At 61.9% G+C, this 15,822-nt stretch overlaps 4 protein-coding genes across 4 annotated transcripts; all 4 read right to left on the bottom strand.

Moving 5' to 3' along the window:
• Positions 1–1,663: 1,663 nt before the first annotated feature.
• Positions 1,664–4,397, bottom strand: BXZ73DRAFT_52796 (uncharacterized protein; the record flags this gene model as incomplete). The annotated part of the gene is made up of 5 exons (XM_048020875.1): positions 1,664–1,842; positions 1,929–3,381; positions 3,431–3,880; positions 3,975–4,085; positions 4,170–4,397. 5 exons carry the CDS (start codon positions 4,395–4,397, stop codon positions 1,664–1,666), a joined length of 2,421 nt encoding a protein of 806 aa, XP_047873993.1.
• A 2,623-nt stretch (positions 4,398–7,020) lies between these two features.
• Positions 7,021–8,434, bottom strand: BXZ73DRAFT_80484 (uncharacterized protein; the record flags this gene model as incomplete). Its single annotated transcript, XM_048023294.1, has 3 exons — positions 7,021–7,332; positions 7,416–7,924; positions 8,047–8,434. 3 exons carry the CDS (start codon positions 8,432–8,434, stop codon positions 7,021–7,023), a joined length of 1,209 nt encoding a protein of 402 aa, XP_047873994.1.
• Positions 8,435–10,274: 1,840 nt separating this feature from the next.
• On the bottom strand, positions 10,275–11,926 carry BXZ73DRAFT_92148 (glutamine synthetase/guanido kinase; the record flags this gene model as incomplete). The annotated part of the gene is made up of 6 exons (XM_048026257.1): positions 10,275–10,343; positions 10,404–10,574; positions 10,616–10,939; positions 11,029–11,392; positions 11,448–11,842; positions 11,876–11,926. The coding sequence occupies 6 exons, from the start codon at positions 11,924–11,926 to the stop codon at positions 10,275–10,277; spliced, it is 1,374 nt and encodes a 457-aa protein (XP_047873995.1).
• Positions 11,927–12,494: 568 nt separating this feature from the next.
• On the bottom strand, positions 12,495–14,524 carry BXZ73DRAFT_92149 (uncharacterized protein; the record flags this gene model as incomplete). The annotated part of the gene is made up of 9 exons (XM_048026258.1): positions 12,495–12,912; positions 12,940–13,057; positions 13,082–13,139; positions 13,164–13,317; positions 13,378–13,645; positions 13,684–13,977; positions 13,998–14,012; positions 14,073–14,125; positions 14,508–14,524. 9 exons carry the CDS (start codon positions 14,522–14,524, stop codon positions 12,495–12,497), a joined length of 1,395 nt encoding a protein of 464 aa, XP_047873996.1.
• Positions 14,525–15,822: the final 1,298 nt, after the last annotated feature.

Here is a 15,822-nt window from a genome sequence, read left to right on the forward strand (position 1 = left end):
CGTTGATCACGCACTGCAACGCATTATCTTCAAATCCCCCGTTTTGCTGATGCACTACACACCCACTGGTCGCGAACCCATACCTACGCACCTCGCACCTTTCCGTTCCAAGACTGCTTCCAATGGCCCTAGAAGAAGGTCGTGGTGCGAGTGCGCCCGCAGGACAAAGGGTGGCAACATAATAAAACGTCCCCAGAAGTTCCGTTCTCAATATGCAGCGGACCCGAGCGGGTAGGCGATAGTGGCGCGCAATTCACACCGCATCATACCAGTGGATTCGGTCGTGGAAAGCGCTTTCGTATGCTTCCCCGCTTCCATCTCAGCAAGAGAAGGTAGTTGTGTCGTCTGCGAACGATTTGGCAGCCCGCAGCGACGTCTCCGATGACTACTCTTCTGCAGCCGTCCGGTCACACTGAAATCTCCGCCGACAGCCTGCTTTCAAAAGGTCCGTGCTTGCCTGTATTCGCGGGGACGCTGAGAACGCCTCATGCAGGTCGTCTCTTGAGCCGGTCGCTGGCCACGGCAATGCGACGTTTGCGCTTGCTTCTGGTATTCGGGCAGACGCGCTCAGGTCGCGCCTGATGCGCTCAACCCTCCCAACGCCCGACTCCCTTGACCACGCCTCACCCGACACCCGCAAGCACCATCGGTACCAGCCCGACAGGACATGACGGGAGCCGCGGACAATCGCGCTCCGTTTTCCCCCATGTCAAAGCTCGTCCGGCCACTCGCGGCGCTTGGAAACGCTCTCGACAGGCCCTCTCCTTTCCAAAACATGCGCCGCCCGACTTGGAAGGGCGCACGGGCCAAGAGCACGGCGGATGGGGCACTAGCTGTCGTGTACGAGAACGTGTAACCATACAGAGAATGGTCACGCTGTCTCCCTCACCTCAGCATGTGCGTCCAACGAGACGCCGACACGATGAGAAGAGCGCATCTTCCCAGCCGATCCGCGCAGGGACCCCGGTTAATCTGGGCGGTGTGGGGCGAGGTGGCCTGACTTCCCAGCGCGCGGGAAGTTGACGTCGCGGATCTCCCGCCATCCCATTCTCGAGCGAGAGAAGTTCTCATGCGCCCGCTCGCGCGCCGCGCAGCATCACACCATCCTGGCTTGATGCAACGCACGCGCACACCAGTACTCCGACGGGAAGCCAAGCTCGTGTTCGTGTTCGTGTTCCAGGGTGGACATCATAGGATAAGAGAGCCGGGTCATCATTATGGTCGTTAAATACTAACCGACGAGGGTAGGCATGGGCAAACGACGGGGGACGAGTGAGGGTTTATGTACATATATACGTATGCGTATGCGGCGGTAGCGGAGCGAGAGGCGATGTGCGGAGGGCGACGAACGGGGAACCAAAGGAGGGTCGGGCGCAGCCGCGGCGGTCCCCAGGGACAGCGCGGCAGGTGGTAGGAGCGAAAACGTGGGGGACGCCGCGCGCTGAGGCGGGGGGAATTCCGAGTACTAATCCAGTCGTGGGCACGTAGTAGACAAGTATGATAGACGAAGACGAGGAGATCCGGACGACGTAGAGACCGAGGGCGGAGGGAAAGGGCGGGGAGGGAGCGCGGGACGAGGGTAGCGGGGGGTGATGCCTACAGACGGGTGGTACATGCCGATTTTGTGTTGTCGCTGCTGCTGCTGCTACCGCCGCCGAACCGTCTATGCTGCCACTTCCGGTTTCACCCGCCATACCACTGCTGCTGCTGCGACTAACAAGACCGTGACGCCGAAGACCGTTTGAACCTGATGGAGTGGATACTGGACCGAGAGCGAAGACACGTCCGGCCGATCAGCGGGAGGGAAGGCGCCAGGGAAGGGTGCGTCGGGACTCACGGATGCTTTGGCGGAGGGAGGCGGTCGTGCGTCCGTTGTCGCGCTGGTACTGGGGATCGCAGCCGATATCGGCTGGTTGACGACGCTCGACTCGGGGTGATGGGGAAGGGCATCTTGCGCGAGCCTTCCGGGACGTCTCCAGACTCGCTTGGGTGCGTGCCCTCCGAATCGCTCGAGTCGTCGACAGACCATGGCGATCGTCGCCGTGGACCGGGGAATGATGACTCGCTGCTCGTGGCATCGAGAGAGACCAGGTTGTCGGCGCCGTCGTCGGTGGGGGAGGGGGAGATGGACCGAGACCGCGTGCGTCCTCGCGACGCGGCGCGTTTCCTCCGGTTCCGGGGGCGAGTGGACTCAGCGGAGAGGGAGCGAGGGCTGGGAGGGGTGACGAGACCGCCGCTGGAATGGGGCTTCGCGTTGCCGTTCATAAACTTCTGTTGCTGGTGCGCCTGAAAGGACGCCAGGGACATGAGACCGTTCTCGACCTTCGTCGCGGCGGTGGAGACCGTCTCCTCGGCCGCGCGCATCCGGCTCTCCCACTCATCTCTGGCTCGCCGGAGGCGCTCCCGCTCCTCCGTCCAGTCCTCGTGCACGCTGCTCCACTTGCCCTCGACGTTCTTCTTCCACTCGGCGAACATCGAGGTGAGCGACTCGCGCTCCTCCTTCCTCGCCTCCTCAACAGCGGCGACGGGGACGGTGGGTTCTTGCGGCGCGGCGCGGGCGGACTCAGACGCTTGGACGAGCTGCTCCGTGACATCGACCTGAGACTGCACTTGCGTTTGCGTGTCTTGGACGAGGTTCTCGAGTGACGCGACCTTGGACTCGAGGACGGAGATCGTGGACTGGGCGGTAGCGTGCTGGGCTTCGAGTGAGCGCGAGAGCTCGAGCGCCATCTCGAGCTGTTTGGCGAGCGCGTTGAGGCGGTCGGTGAGCTCGTCCGGGATCGCGGGGGCGGATGCGGGAGGAGAGGGGGAGGTCGGGCGGAGGGTGGTGGCGGGTTGCCGGAACGAGTTCGGCTCCTGCTCTTCGTCGTCCTCGGTCATGCCCATGCCGGTAGGCTCGGGTGTCCGCGGGCGGCCGAGCTCGTCGCGACTCCTCCGCTGCTCTTCCTCTTCCTCAGCCGCGATTTGCTCTTCATCCTCCTCGTCGACGCGCTCGAGTTCATGAGGGGTGACCGTCGAGATGCTTCGGGTGTCGTCGTCGTCCGATGCGAAATCATCGCCATCTTCGGGCTGATCGTGCGATCGACGGGCGCTTGTGAGCCGGAAGAGTTCCATTTCCCGCTTGCGCTCCTCCATCGCCGCCCTCAGCGAGCCGACTTCCTGCTTGATGGCGTCGTGCTCGGTGAGCATGTTCTCCAGCGTGCGAACCTTGTCGACGTGCTCCGCCAAGGAGCGCTGAGTCTCCTGCAGCTGACTCTGGAGCTCGGACATGGTGCTGGAGGGTTCTGATGCCGGCCGTTGATGGGCCTCTTCCGAAGCGCGAGCGACCTGCGCTGGCATGACTGGCGGCAGTGTTGGAGGATATGGCTGGAGGTTGGAAGGCTAGGTGTTCGATGAGCGGACGATCGGCGGCGTTAACGAGAAAACGTACCAAGCTGCCACCGAGGGTATCGTGGATCTCGGCGAGACCGCTGCTGAGCGAGTGGAGCTCCGCACCGGTCTCCCTGCTCTTCTGCAGCTCCCCTTGGAGCCTGCTGAGGATGTGGTCGAAGGTCAAACCACTCTTTCCGGGGACGCGGACGTTCCCACCGCCCATGCCGCCCATGCCGACGAGGCCTTGAGGTTGTAATGTTGGCCGTCGCTGAGGCCCGGCCCCGTTCGAACTACCCTGACCATTGCCGAAGTTGAAGGGGCTGTTGCCGGCGCCGGGCTGGTTGGGCATGCCGCCCATATAGCCTTGCGCACCCTGTTGCTGGGCTTGCGCCTCGGCGCGCTGTGCGGCCTGCGCGTCGAGCTCGGTGAAGACGCATACTACGCGGGCAGCGACCTTGTGGTGGACGATGGTCTTGTTGTCTTCGCCGACGATGTCGATGCCGAATTCCTGCGGGAGAGGGGACGGAGGGACGGGAGAAGTCGGCGAGGGTGAGACACGAGGCGGGGGAAGCGCATCACAGCGCGGGAGGGAGGCTACGTACGACGATGTCGTCAGTCTTGAGCTCGAACGGCTCCGACTCGAGGCCTTCTGCGCTCAGCCGCTCGCCGTTAATGAAAGTGCCATTGGAGCTTTTGACGTCCTTGATATAGATCTGTGTGAAGCAGGGAGTGGGTGTATGCGTTGAGCGCGCTAGGTTCGAATTGCGCGGGGACGAGTCGCGGGCGAATGAACATACCTTCCCGTTCTCCTCCCAGACCTCTGCATGCTGCCGGCTCAGAACTTTCGAGTCGAAGTATCCATTGCGTTCTGCGGGGACTGTCTTGGCGTTGGTTTGACGGCCGATCTTGACGCGCTGGCTGTTGACCAGGGAAATGTGCTTGGGAACGAAAGAGTCGTTGAGGGGATAGAGGTAGAGCGCAGGGAGAGGCACCGGGACGTGCGGGGTGGAGAAGGGGGCAGGCATCATGGACGCCGTCGTCAACAGCGAGCAAGACGGTTACAGGAGAGGCCTTTGTTGGTCACTGTTTGGTTTCCCCCTCTTGACTCAACAGGACCCCGAAGATTCCCAGCCACCGGCGTTAGCCGGCTGTGGCTGATGAAAGCCTTCAGTTAATGCGCTGTCAATGCAGCTATTGGGAGCTATAAGCAAGGGCTTTCAAGCTCTCTTATCTCAATATTGCAAGCTTACTTAGGCCATGGTGTTGATTCCCCCACGTGACTATCTGCGCCGTTCCTGAGCCGCGATAGCTGCCTTCTTGCCCTCATGCCTCACGTCAAAAGCCACATGCCCCCCCACGCCATCACAGAAGTTCGAGCTCGCACTCACTCTGGGCTTGTTGCAGAGAGCGAGGAGCCCTCTATCCAGTCAGTCCACCGGTATCTATATGTGCTCACCTCGCCCGTCCATCAGCCTCGTTGAAGTCAACGTGCTCGCAAACGCCCCCCTCGCATCTCGTCACAGTTCGCTAGCAGACTCTATCAGCCATCCGCCCTGTCATGTGCAAGCCTAGCGGTGATACCAACGAAGAGCCTCGTCAGCCGGAAGCCCCAGAAACCCGGACCATGCACGTTACGGCACCACCAACCGGCCGCGGACACCCTTTCCCGCGCCCTTGCCAAGATGGGCCCAGGACGCCATCGATGTCGCGCCCTGCCCGTAGCTGGGAACGCAGAAATCCCGCTGGCAGTGGGAGCGCAGTGGACCGTGGAATGCCTCGTTCGCGGCTTTTCCGGCTTTTCTGGGCATCGTGCTCGACCGACCGGACGATATTCGAATTCGCCTGCGAGTGGCGAGTGGCGCGACGGGGCACGGTGCATGCACGCACCCGCATATGTGAGCCTGAGGCCTTGAAGCGCCGCGCTCACCCAGACAGTCGGGGGACCGGGCGGGGGTGCTCACAGCTGGGAACATTTGAACGTTGAACCCCGGCGACCAACGTCGCGCGGGCAAGCTCTGGCAATGACGCACTTGGGCTAGAGCTGAGAAGAGCCCACCAAGCCCGTCCGCAGACATATACGCGCACGCGCGCGCCGCGGACGAAGAGCCGATGCCACTGGATATGTAGCATGTTCTCCGCCTTATCTCTCTGACCTTGCGCCGTCCCCGTCCTGCCCGTTCGAGCACAAGGCTCTCATGCGCGCATGGCCAGCCCCGGCCTCTCGAGCCACGGGACCCCCAGCGCGCGAAGGCAGCGCACGCCGGTTCGCCCACCGGATCCGCGCCGCTGCGCGCGGAGCCCTGCAGGGCAAGCGCAGAATGCACGGAACCCAAAAGGCAGAAGGCACTGGGCAGCCACGAGCGCGCTCACGCAGCTCGCGCTCACGCACGCGGGTCCCGTGCCCCATGTGCACGCCAGGCCTTGGCGCGCGCGCGGAGCCTCTGTCGACATACTCAATGCGCGGCGCACGTCCGAATCCAACGCCACCGCGCGAGATTTCCCCGGGGCCGCTCGCGTGCCCTCCGCCGGGGGCGCGCGCAATTCGTTCATTGATCCCCCACCTGGCCTGTCTATCCCCACCCCCAGATCCGTAGGGGGCGCAGAAGCGAACGACGGAGCCCTGGCCACCCGAGGGCGCGCACCCGTATGCATCGGAGCCTCCACATCGATCGCGAGCCGTCCTTCGACTGGCGTGCGAGCCCCGAGCGAGTCGACCCCGGAGTGTGGATACACTCAAGCGACGCCATGTCGTGCACCCCCGCAACGCGCGCGCGCGCCCACGACGCGGTCCCGGGTCGACGGGCACACTCGCTGCACAAGCAGCCGGAGGGGGGCTTCTGGCCGGAACTCGGGAGCATCAAAATGAATCCGTGACAGAGAGCACGGGTGGCTACCTGGCCTTGTTCCGCGATTCCTGGATTTCGTGCTCGGACGTGCCGAGCGTCGAGCGACGTCGCCTGGAAGCCGCGCGGGGACCTTGTCGGGATGACATGGGCGGTCCAGGGTTCGTATGGCGTGGGAGGCCCGCTCAGTGAGTGACCGCGCCCCGCTAGCGGCGGATGGTCGTGAGAGGGGAGGGGCGATTGTTGAATACAGTCCGTCACAAGACAGTGCGGCGTGGCGCTATGTAGGGTGTGAACGAGACGAGACGAGATCGGCAAGGGAGAGCAGGCGTGTATAAACGGTGCGCGAAGGCCAAGTGTCGCGAAGTTTAGCAGTTGGACAGGGTAGGGTGAGGCAGATACGTAGGGAGCCAAGAAGCCGTGGAGAGCGGAAACTATGTTACAGCGATAGATGGTGTGATAGATGACAAAGAAAAGATCGAGGAGGCTGAAGAGCGCGGAGACCTAAAGATATACAGATCAATTGTAGACAGTGTTTTAGTGTGTGGTGAGGCGTGAGGGACCCGAAAAGAGCAGTCTGGAGGGTGGGTATCGACGGACCAGACGACCGTGCCCATCCCAGACCTGCCTCGACGGAATGTGGTGGGGGATCCTTCGGGCAGCCGATCGATCACATCCCAGAAGCGCCCGACGCCGATGCAGATTGAGAACCGGAGAGAAGAAGTCTGCGGCACGCCCACAGAGTTAGAATCCTCACGACAGGCGCACGGGACCGAGCGCGAACGGCTGACCTCCATCCGACCCCTCAGGCAGACAACGTCGCCCTCGGCAGGTTGAGCAGCCGCTCTCGTAGCGACTCGCAATCCGCAGCGGGAACGCGTTTGAGGACCGGAGCCTCAGGATCTTCTCGGCTCTCGATTGTGAACCAGAGGCTGTTGAACGAGTACATGCCCTCCCTTTCGTGGTGGAGGCCGACGGCGACGTACTTCAGCGTCGGGACCCGGGACGCGGTCTTGCTTGCCGCGGCTGTAAACTGTTCCTCATGGCCACCAGAGCCTGAATAACCAATGCATAGACCCTCGGGCTTCGCCTTTCCAATAATGCCGAGGTGACGGTCCTGTGCCAGAGATAGTGAGTCAGCTCAGCGCGAACGCAGCAACATTCGGTCCGTTCGGACGAGTGAGTTGTACCAATACGCACCAGCCACTTGTCAAAGTCTGAGTATGACAAACTGGTGTGCCCGCTTGACCCGTCGTTGATCACGACCTCAGAATAGCGGACAGAAGGTACCGCTACGCTCATACGCTCGACCATCTCTGGGGTGACCGCTTGAGAGATGGTGCACGAGAGGACGACAGGGTTCGTCTTCTCCAGAAGCGGCAATGTCTTCAGGTCGTTTCGAGACCCGGTCTTGGATCCAATGGAGTACTGGAGCTGGAGCCGGCGTGCGGGCGACGGGAAGGAGGGGAGGGGAGCGCTCGTCTCGAGGTAGTCGAGCTCGGGCCAGCAGACGACGGGGCCGGTCTCCGGCTTGATGGAAAACTCGAGGAAGAAGGTGAGCCGGCGGAGGTTGGGGAACACATGCGCGAGCTCCGATATTTTGGCAATCCGGCCGCCAATGTCGAGGGTGTGGACGTTGAGCCAGATGTGGCGGTCGACGACGCTCTCGAGCATACACCGCACTCCCAAAGCTTGAGATGCTGGAGCGACTGAACGTAGTGACCGAAAGGAGTGACGTCGCCTTGGGGGCGCGGGCCGTCCTTCCAGAGGCCGTTCTCTATGATGTTGGGGCGACTCTGGAGGAGAGACATGCACTTGAGAGTGGAGTTACCGATGTAGTAGAGGGAGAGCTCCTTGAGGTAGGGGAGGCTAGCGATGGCTTCGTACACGAGCGGGTGCGACTGGAAGACGGGCTCTGCGTCGCGTATCTGCAGGACTCGGAGGTTGACTGCCTTGAAGAGGAGGTCGGTCAAGCTGTCCGCAGCAGAGTAGTTGGCGTCCCATCCTCCTCTTGGGCCCGCGTTGGACTCGCAGGCGAATGAACCGCCTCGGAGACGGAGGGCACGGAGGTGCTTGAAAAGCTCTGGGTTCCGGAGCATGTGCTCACAAAACTGCTTGAGACGGCGCGGGCCATCGTCTTCGCTCGGATCATGGTCACCGAGGGTGACGTCGGAGAGGAAGCGAGGGTAGGCGAACGCGTAGGCGCCTTTGCAGGTCATGGCGAGATGAAGGGCGTCGCGGGATGCGCAGGAGTCGGCGATGGTGGCGAGAACATCGTGGTTGAGGATGAGAAGGTGGAGACGAGAGCCGTCGTGTCCGGGGCGAGGGTGGACGCGGGGTGCGGGGGCGGGGGCGCGAGTGGGACGGAGGGCGGACTCACCCGGCATCGTGCTAGGACGGGGGACGGGTGGTTGGACGGGTGGCTGAACGCGGTAGACGACGGGTGCGGGGGGAAGGCGGGGGCGGCGGGGAGAGGGGAGGCAGGGGAGGGAGAGGAGGGCGAGCGAGCGGGGGTGGTAATAGACACAGGAGAACATAGCCCCTGGATCCGGCTGACGGTGGCAGGCGTGATCGGATTCGTCGAAAACCTTGAGCATCTTTGGGGGCAATCGAGCGAGACAAGACGGCGGTCTGAGAGATCGCGTCGAGGGCGCGGAGAGACTCAGGGAGGCTTGACGCGGGCCAGCGCGCCTCTGCTAGTGCCCGCTGTCCCGCAGCCGACGAAGCCGGCCTCCACGCGAGTCTGACTTCCAGGCTCTGCTTCCCCAGACCCCTCCCCGCCCGCGGTGGGCCCACCGCGCTGCCCGGCGAGCCTCCGCGCGCGCGTCCACTGCGCCTCCGCGACGCCGTCCTCCCGTCGCCCGAGCGGCGGTCTCGCCTGTCAGGCTCCGAGGCCGACCGAGCGATCCAGTCGATCGGAATCGCCTGCCCGGCGCATCGGGCGCGCGCCCGCTGATTGCGTTTGCGTGCCCGCTACTCCAGGCACGCCTCCAGCTCCGCGCGCTCTCCTCTCGACTGCGACCACAAGATGGGAAACAGGCCACGGGATCTTGCCCCGGCCGCTAGCCCTTTGTGGTTCTCCAGGCGCGGAGGGCCATGACCGACAAGGTAAAGTCTTTCGGGGTTCATACCCGCCAACTTTTCCTATCCCTCACCTCCGACAGCCCCAGGAGTCCGCCTTACCTATTCTGGTTCGTTTGTGTCCAAATTTTCGTGTTCGCCGGCAACTGTTGCCCATAATATCGGCTCTAGCAAGTCCCTCATTCGCTGCGGAAATATGTCGGCCGACCTGACCAGCTCAGGCGCACGTAGGACGACCATACATGTTCCCATGTACGCGACGCTCCGCGGCGGTCACTGGATATTGACAGTTTAATACCATTTCGCTCCTTCGGGCATTCAATGTTATACCTCCGTCCCGACATCATCGTACCTCTACCCGAGCCCTATCTCCGCGCGCGTGTTCGCGACCTCCGTATTGCCAGCCCAGCTCACCATCCACAACTCTGTGCTATCTTATTCCTCTAGGTCATCTCATTCCTTGTTAGGGAACCAGTGGTTTACATGTCCCCGATACACACGACAACTCCGCCATTCATCGCTTCTCGCATCCGACTCGTCAGATTGACGCGGGACCGACTCGCCAGGAACGCCCACGCCAACGCTAATTCAATCTTCGGATGAACTCTGCGCCGGTTTTGCGCATTCCTCCATGCACAGCGACATCCATTCCGGGCACCAGTAGTGTTGCGGCGCTTGCCTTGTCAACATCGCGGCGTGCACCGTCGAACCGAGGCGTATGGCCCGCCAACCGATCGGAAAGGCATCAGTCGTTCATACCTTGCGTCTTCGCGGAGCCACCAGGACGTTTTTCGACTCAGCCCTGTACACTTTCAAACCTTTCCGAGGAGCACGGAGATATCAAATCACTGCGCGCTGCGGGCGCGCACAAGCCCAGACGCGGATGTTTCGACCACGAGTAAGGGCACCCCTGCATCCAGACCCTACAAACCTTTCAAAGTTCAGCGACCGTGCTGCACAGAAGCCATCGACATCGGCTCAAAAGTACTCTACCAACTTGACCGTGGTCTCTGCTTCGTCCTTTCCCTTCATCCACCTTTCCATAAGCTGCATCACCATGCATACATCGTCAGCAACGTGCCCGAAAAGCACGGCCGCTCTGCTCACCTCGTTCACGCCCAGATACGCACTCACGAACTCCTCCCCCAGCATCTCCCGCATCACCGCATCCTTCCTCAACGCCTCCCTCGCCTCCCCAATGCTCAGCGGCAGCCTCTTCACCCGCCCCTCTCCCAGCCCGACCGCCTCCCGCTCCTCCGCGCTCATCTCCGCCACCGGCTTCGCACAGTCCCCGACCTCGAGCACGCTCCCGCCCGCACGCCACGCGTGCCCGCCGCAAGCAGCGCGGCGAGCGCGAGGTGCGGCGCGCTCGTCCCGTCGACGCACTTGGCCTCGAAGTGGTGCGCGCCCGCGCCGCCGCACGCGCGGAGCGGCGCCTCGCGGTTGTACGTGCCCCAGCACGCGTACGTGCCGCCGGCCCAGACGCCGTCGCGCATGCGCGCGTACGAGGCCGCGGTGGGGAGCGTGAGCGCGAGCGCGGCGGGCAGGTGCGCGAGCACGCCGGCGAGGAAGGAGCGCTCGGCGGGCGTGAGCGTCGGCGCGAGCGCGGCGTCGGCGGCGCGGGGGGCGCGGGGGAGGAGGTGCTGAGGGAGATGTGCGTGTGTGCGCCGGAGCCGCCTGGACGGGGTGGGGGTGGTGAGTGTTCGAGGTGGGGAGCAAGGAGAGGGCTCACACGAATCGTCGTGGAGGCGCGGCGCGAAGGTGCCTTGTAGCCGTGCGAGTGCGCGACGTTGTAGATTGTCTCGCGCGTAAACACGAGCGCGTCCGCGGCTTCGAGCGGGGGCAGCGGGCCCGTGACGACCTCGAACTGGCCGGGCGCCGCCTCGGCGTGGTACATCTGCAGCTCGACTCCGGCGTCGAGCAGGCAGGTCGCGATCCGCTCGAGGATCGCGGCCTCGGCGCTGCCGGTGCGCGTCTTGGACGAGCACGACCAGTCGCCGATCGCGGCGAAAACGGGGGCCGGACGGGTCTGCTTGAGGAGGATGAACTCGGACTCGACGCCGACGAGGTAGCGGATGCCCGCCATTTCGGCATCGCTGCGGCCGATGCTGGCAGTCAGCAGACGCGAACTACGGAGCGAGAGAGACTCACTCTACGATCCTCTTCAACAGCGTCCGCGGACACAGCGGTACCGTCAGCCCATGCTGGGGGTGCGGTGTTTTCTCCTGGAGATAGCCCATCACCGAAGCGTGACCCGGGGCGTACGTGCATACGCGCCAGCTCGAGAGGTCTGGCACGTACAGGTGCTCCCCCACCGCTCCGAACCCCGGGGCGACATTGAGACCCACCAGGCCGAGCGATGCCTTGGTGAGCCCAATCCCGGGACGCACATTGTTGGCGGGGGCGACAGCCTCGGCTCCATTGCGAATCCCGTGCATCTCGAGGAAGTAGCGAGTGGGGACGACCCGGAAGCGGACGGTGTTGATGTAGTCGATCCATTGAATGCGGACGAACTTGATGTTGGCATTGGCGAGGTCCTTGAGGGGCTTTTTGACGCGGAGTTCAGCGAGGTTGTGTACTTTCTGGTAGTCGTACAGAACCCCGTAAGGGGCTCCCTGGGGTGATGCCATGCCGAAGGTGTGTGCTGCGTTCCCGAGTCACGGATGTCCTTATCTCTTATATTCTGTACCACGAGCGACAATCCCGGCGTCCATCCTTAGATAAGTGCCCGTTTGCGCAGGAAAATACGTACGATTCGTGGTCCGCACCAGAAACGCAATGCAATGACGCTGGATATGATATACAAGTCAGCGCACCTTTAGCCGCAGTTCGCCGGAGAGTATGATTGACACACTCCACTGGTCAAGCGGAGCACGCTGACGGCGCGTTCCAAGCTAGCTGGGGGAGAATGCGCGTTGCGCTCCTGCGCGCGAAGGGTGGAGAAGGTAAATGACTGCAATGAGGGCGTTCAAGTTTCTGATAACGGAAGCGATTGCTGCTTCCCAGTGCGCAGTGACATGGTGCTTCCCACGAATACGAAACATTCTTGGGCTTGCATGAAAAGCGCACACTAAGGAAGAGCAGGGAGCGTTGTTCCGCGAGCGGGCGAGAGGGAGCAGAAGACGTATGAGATTGCGTGGATATACCCAACGCGGCGGAACAAGCACGGAAAGCAAGCCTACGCAGAAGAGCATCGCCTCACCGATCCTTCCTCGACTTCTCCTTCTTGCGCTTGCGCTCTCCGTCCACAGGCTCTCCTTCCCCCACGCCTGCTGAATCTTGAGCCTGGGCCTGACTTCGTGCGTCGGCTTCCTTGCGCCGTCGCTTCTCCTCCTTCCTCCTTCTCCGCTCCGCTTTTTCGTCCTCGACACCCGTCTCCACGTCTGCACTGTCCGCACCACCGTTCTCGTCAGCTTTGCTCTCCTTCTTCTTGTTCTTCTTCTCCTCATCCTTCTTCCTGCTCTTCTTTGGCCGCTCCTCTGGATCGGGCCCTGGCGCAGGCTCCGCCGATGCAGAAGCGGTCGCCGGCGGGAACGTGGCCGCAAACTGCAACCGCATCCCGCTGCCGATCCCGCCAAGCCCCCGCCGCCCTTCGCCCCGGTCCGCGTCCTCCTCCCTCTCGTCCGCGGCAGCCGTAGCGAACCCGACGCGGAGCCTCGACGCGCCCAGCCCCATGCGCGGCCGGTCATCGCCTCTTCCTCGTTCGCGTCCGCGGGAGTAGAGGGGGACGCGAAGATGCGCGCGTTGCTCTTCGCCGCGAGCTTCTCTTTGAAGTAGTCCATTACGCTCTTGCTCGACACTGTCAGCTCTTGTAGCTTGAGTGCATCGGTTGGGGTCGCGGCGCTCGGGCCGCGTCGAAGGGCGTACTAGGGTAGGGAGTGGGGCAGAAGACGGGTAGCTGGAGATGGCGGGGGTGGGCGTGGATGAGTCGGAGATGCCGAGGATCTCGGCGATAGCGGAGGCAGACTTGGACGCGAGGTTCTTCGACGCCATGTGCCGGCCTCGGAAAGCTGCGCGGGGGCTGGGAGTCGTGCATTAACACCAAATGAAGGATGAATGGCATTCGGTTTTTGGTACTCACTGTTTCGGCTTTCCGACCGCAGGGGTGGAGGACGATGAGGAAGGTGTAGGTGCAGGAGTCGGGATTAAAGTGGCTGGTGCTGGTGAATCGACCGCGGATCCCTCCGCGGAGGTCTTTTTCTTCTTCTTCTTGTCCTTCTTGTTACTACGCTCGACATCCGACGTCTCGTTGTCTGATGGTGCGCTCTTTTTGCGTTTCTTTTTCCTCTCGCCATCGTCCTCCTGCGCGTCGTTTTCCGCTTCTTCTTCTTCTTCTTCTCGGCCGCGCCCTCGTCCGCAGGAGATTCTCCAGCAATCTCAGGAGCACTTTCCGCGTCCTCCTGGCTCGCACTCACATTGGAGGCAGACGGACGGACGAACCCGTCGATCTTCATCGGCTCCTCCTCCTCCTCCTCCTCCTCCTCCTCCTCCCCGTCTCCATTCACCGCATTCAAGCGGCGGAGCAGGTTCTCAAAATCCTTGTTCTGCTTCCAAGCGAGGCCCTCCGCGCTGTTCCTGTGGTCCGCGCCGATGCCGAGCATGTCGAGCTTCTGGGTCACGCTCAGGGCCTTCGTGCGGCCCTCGCCGTCCACACCGAGCCCGCGCGAGGGTCCCAGCCGAGCTTGGTGAGATACGCCGCACCGAATTTACTCGCATCTGTCGAGGCGTCGGGAGCGTGGTCAGAGGAAAGAAAATGTGGTGGGGAGGCGGGCGCACCGTTCGCCCAGGAGAGGTTGCGCGGGTCGTTGGGGATGCGCTGTTTCGTTTTCCTGCCGGGAGGCCCATGGCGGCGACGACGCGGGGCGGAAGAAGGGGATGGCAAGAGCAAGATCTAGCAGTAGTAGCGCATACAAGCACGAGCCTGCGCACCTTCGCCTCCAGACTCGAATTTCGTTGTGACATCAACGTGACTGAATAGTTGGGCGTGACATTGAGCGCTTAGTCGAACCCATTCGCATGCAACTACACTGTATGATTACTCTCGCGTTGGCCTAGCCCGTAACGATCAACGCACTACAGAGAATAGACCTTCTGGCTCGCCGATCGAAGTCCAGCTTCGTCGCCCGTCACCAATGCCAACAGCGACGCGTCCTTCAACGTTCAACTGCAGCCTCTACATCCCGACGTTGATCAAAGTCTCTCCAAGATTACAAATTTATACGCCCCATCGCAAATATAATATACTGGATGGTGCGCCATTGCATTATGCTCACCGAGAGACCGTTCGTTTGCTCGTCGGCGTGTCACGTCACATCACACTGTATTTAGTTGAGTTTACACATCTGTCGTGACAGCCATGCGGCATGGCCGTCCACGTTTGCTCTGCGGATCGTAAATGAGAGGCAATAGCAACGGCGCAATAATCGCTCGTACCTTCGCCATGATGCGCAAACGTAGATACTCTACCCTGGACGGACAAGTGACAGGCGAGGATCTGAACTCCGTACATCCTCCGCTTTATCCCGCAAGTTTGTATGGTATCTTCTGTATCTTCTTTCCGAAATCGGCAAAATTTGGTCGAGCATACGCACAAGGACGAAGTCGCTTGACGCACCTTGCGAACCTCCTTTGACTCAGAGCGCTCCAGAACGAATTTCACCGTCCGAGTGGGATGCGGAGGATCGACGGTGGCATGGGATACCGAATAGCAGAAGCAGACTTATGACCGCGTAATAAGTACCCGCACCGCAGCCTACACTGAGTATGCCAGGCCTACCTACCCAAGAGCCAAGCTTGTCACCCCCTCGAAAAGCCGGAAACGGGGGAGCATCAGCAGACCAGTGTGAACCTCTCGTCCAGTATGTTGACCACACTAGCATCGAAGTAGGGCGTCCGCGAACGCTCTCTTGAAAGTCCGGCTGGCGACGAATACATCACCTGTCCGAATTGCGCGTGGCGTCCCCTGGCAGTGGCGTTCCAGGATTAGACCGGAAGCGACGGAAATCCTCAGTCTGGTGGCATTGGAAATGACCAGGCTGCACGGCACGCATGAACAGCAAAAGCGGCGCTGGGTTTTCTCGAAGGAAAGAGCGACCCAAGGTGCATGAATAATAGACGAGGATCATCGGCAGAATTGGGATTTTGGAATGTGCGTCGCGAGGAACGTGAGGGAGGTAAGGCGACATTAGATGACTTGACTCCGGACCTTTGAGTATGTGGACCGCACAATGAACGATCCGAAGCTGTGAGGAGCCAGCGTAACCGCGCTCACAAGCCAAGCCATTTCGTACCGCTTCTCGAGCCGCGCTCTGTATTCTCCTGGTTGAAGATGTGATATGGCCCGGCCGCACTCCATCCGGCCTTCTCTTCCTCCTGTTCCGCAGAGCAAAACCTCCGAAAAGCTTCCGCACGCCTAGCCCTATGAATACCGGTGCGGACACTCACCGAGAGAAGGGCATGGAAGAGCCGGCGGAGACGCCGAAACGTTCGTCCGAGGCGACGGACGTACGCTCGGATTTGAGAGAGG

Source organism: Epithele typhae (genome assembly GCF_022376455.1).
Source record: "Epithele typhae strain CBS 203.58 chromosome Unknown BXZ73scaffold_61, whole genome shotgun sequence".
NCBI classification, from domain to species: Eukaryota; Fungi; Basidiomycota; class Agaricomycetes; order Polyporales; family Epitheliaceae; genus Epithele; species Epithele typhae.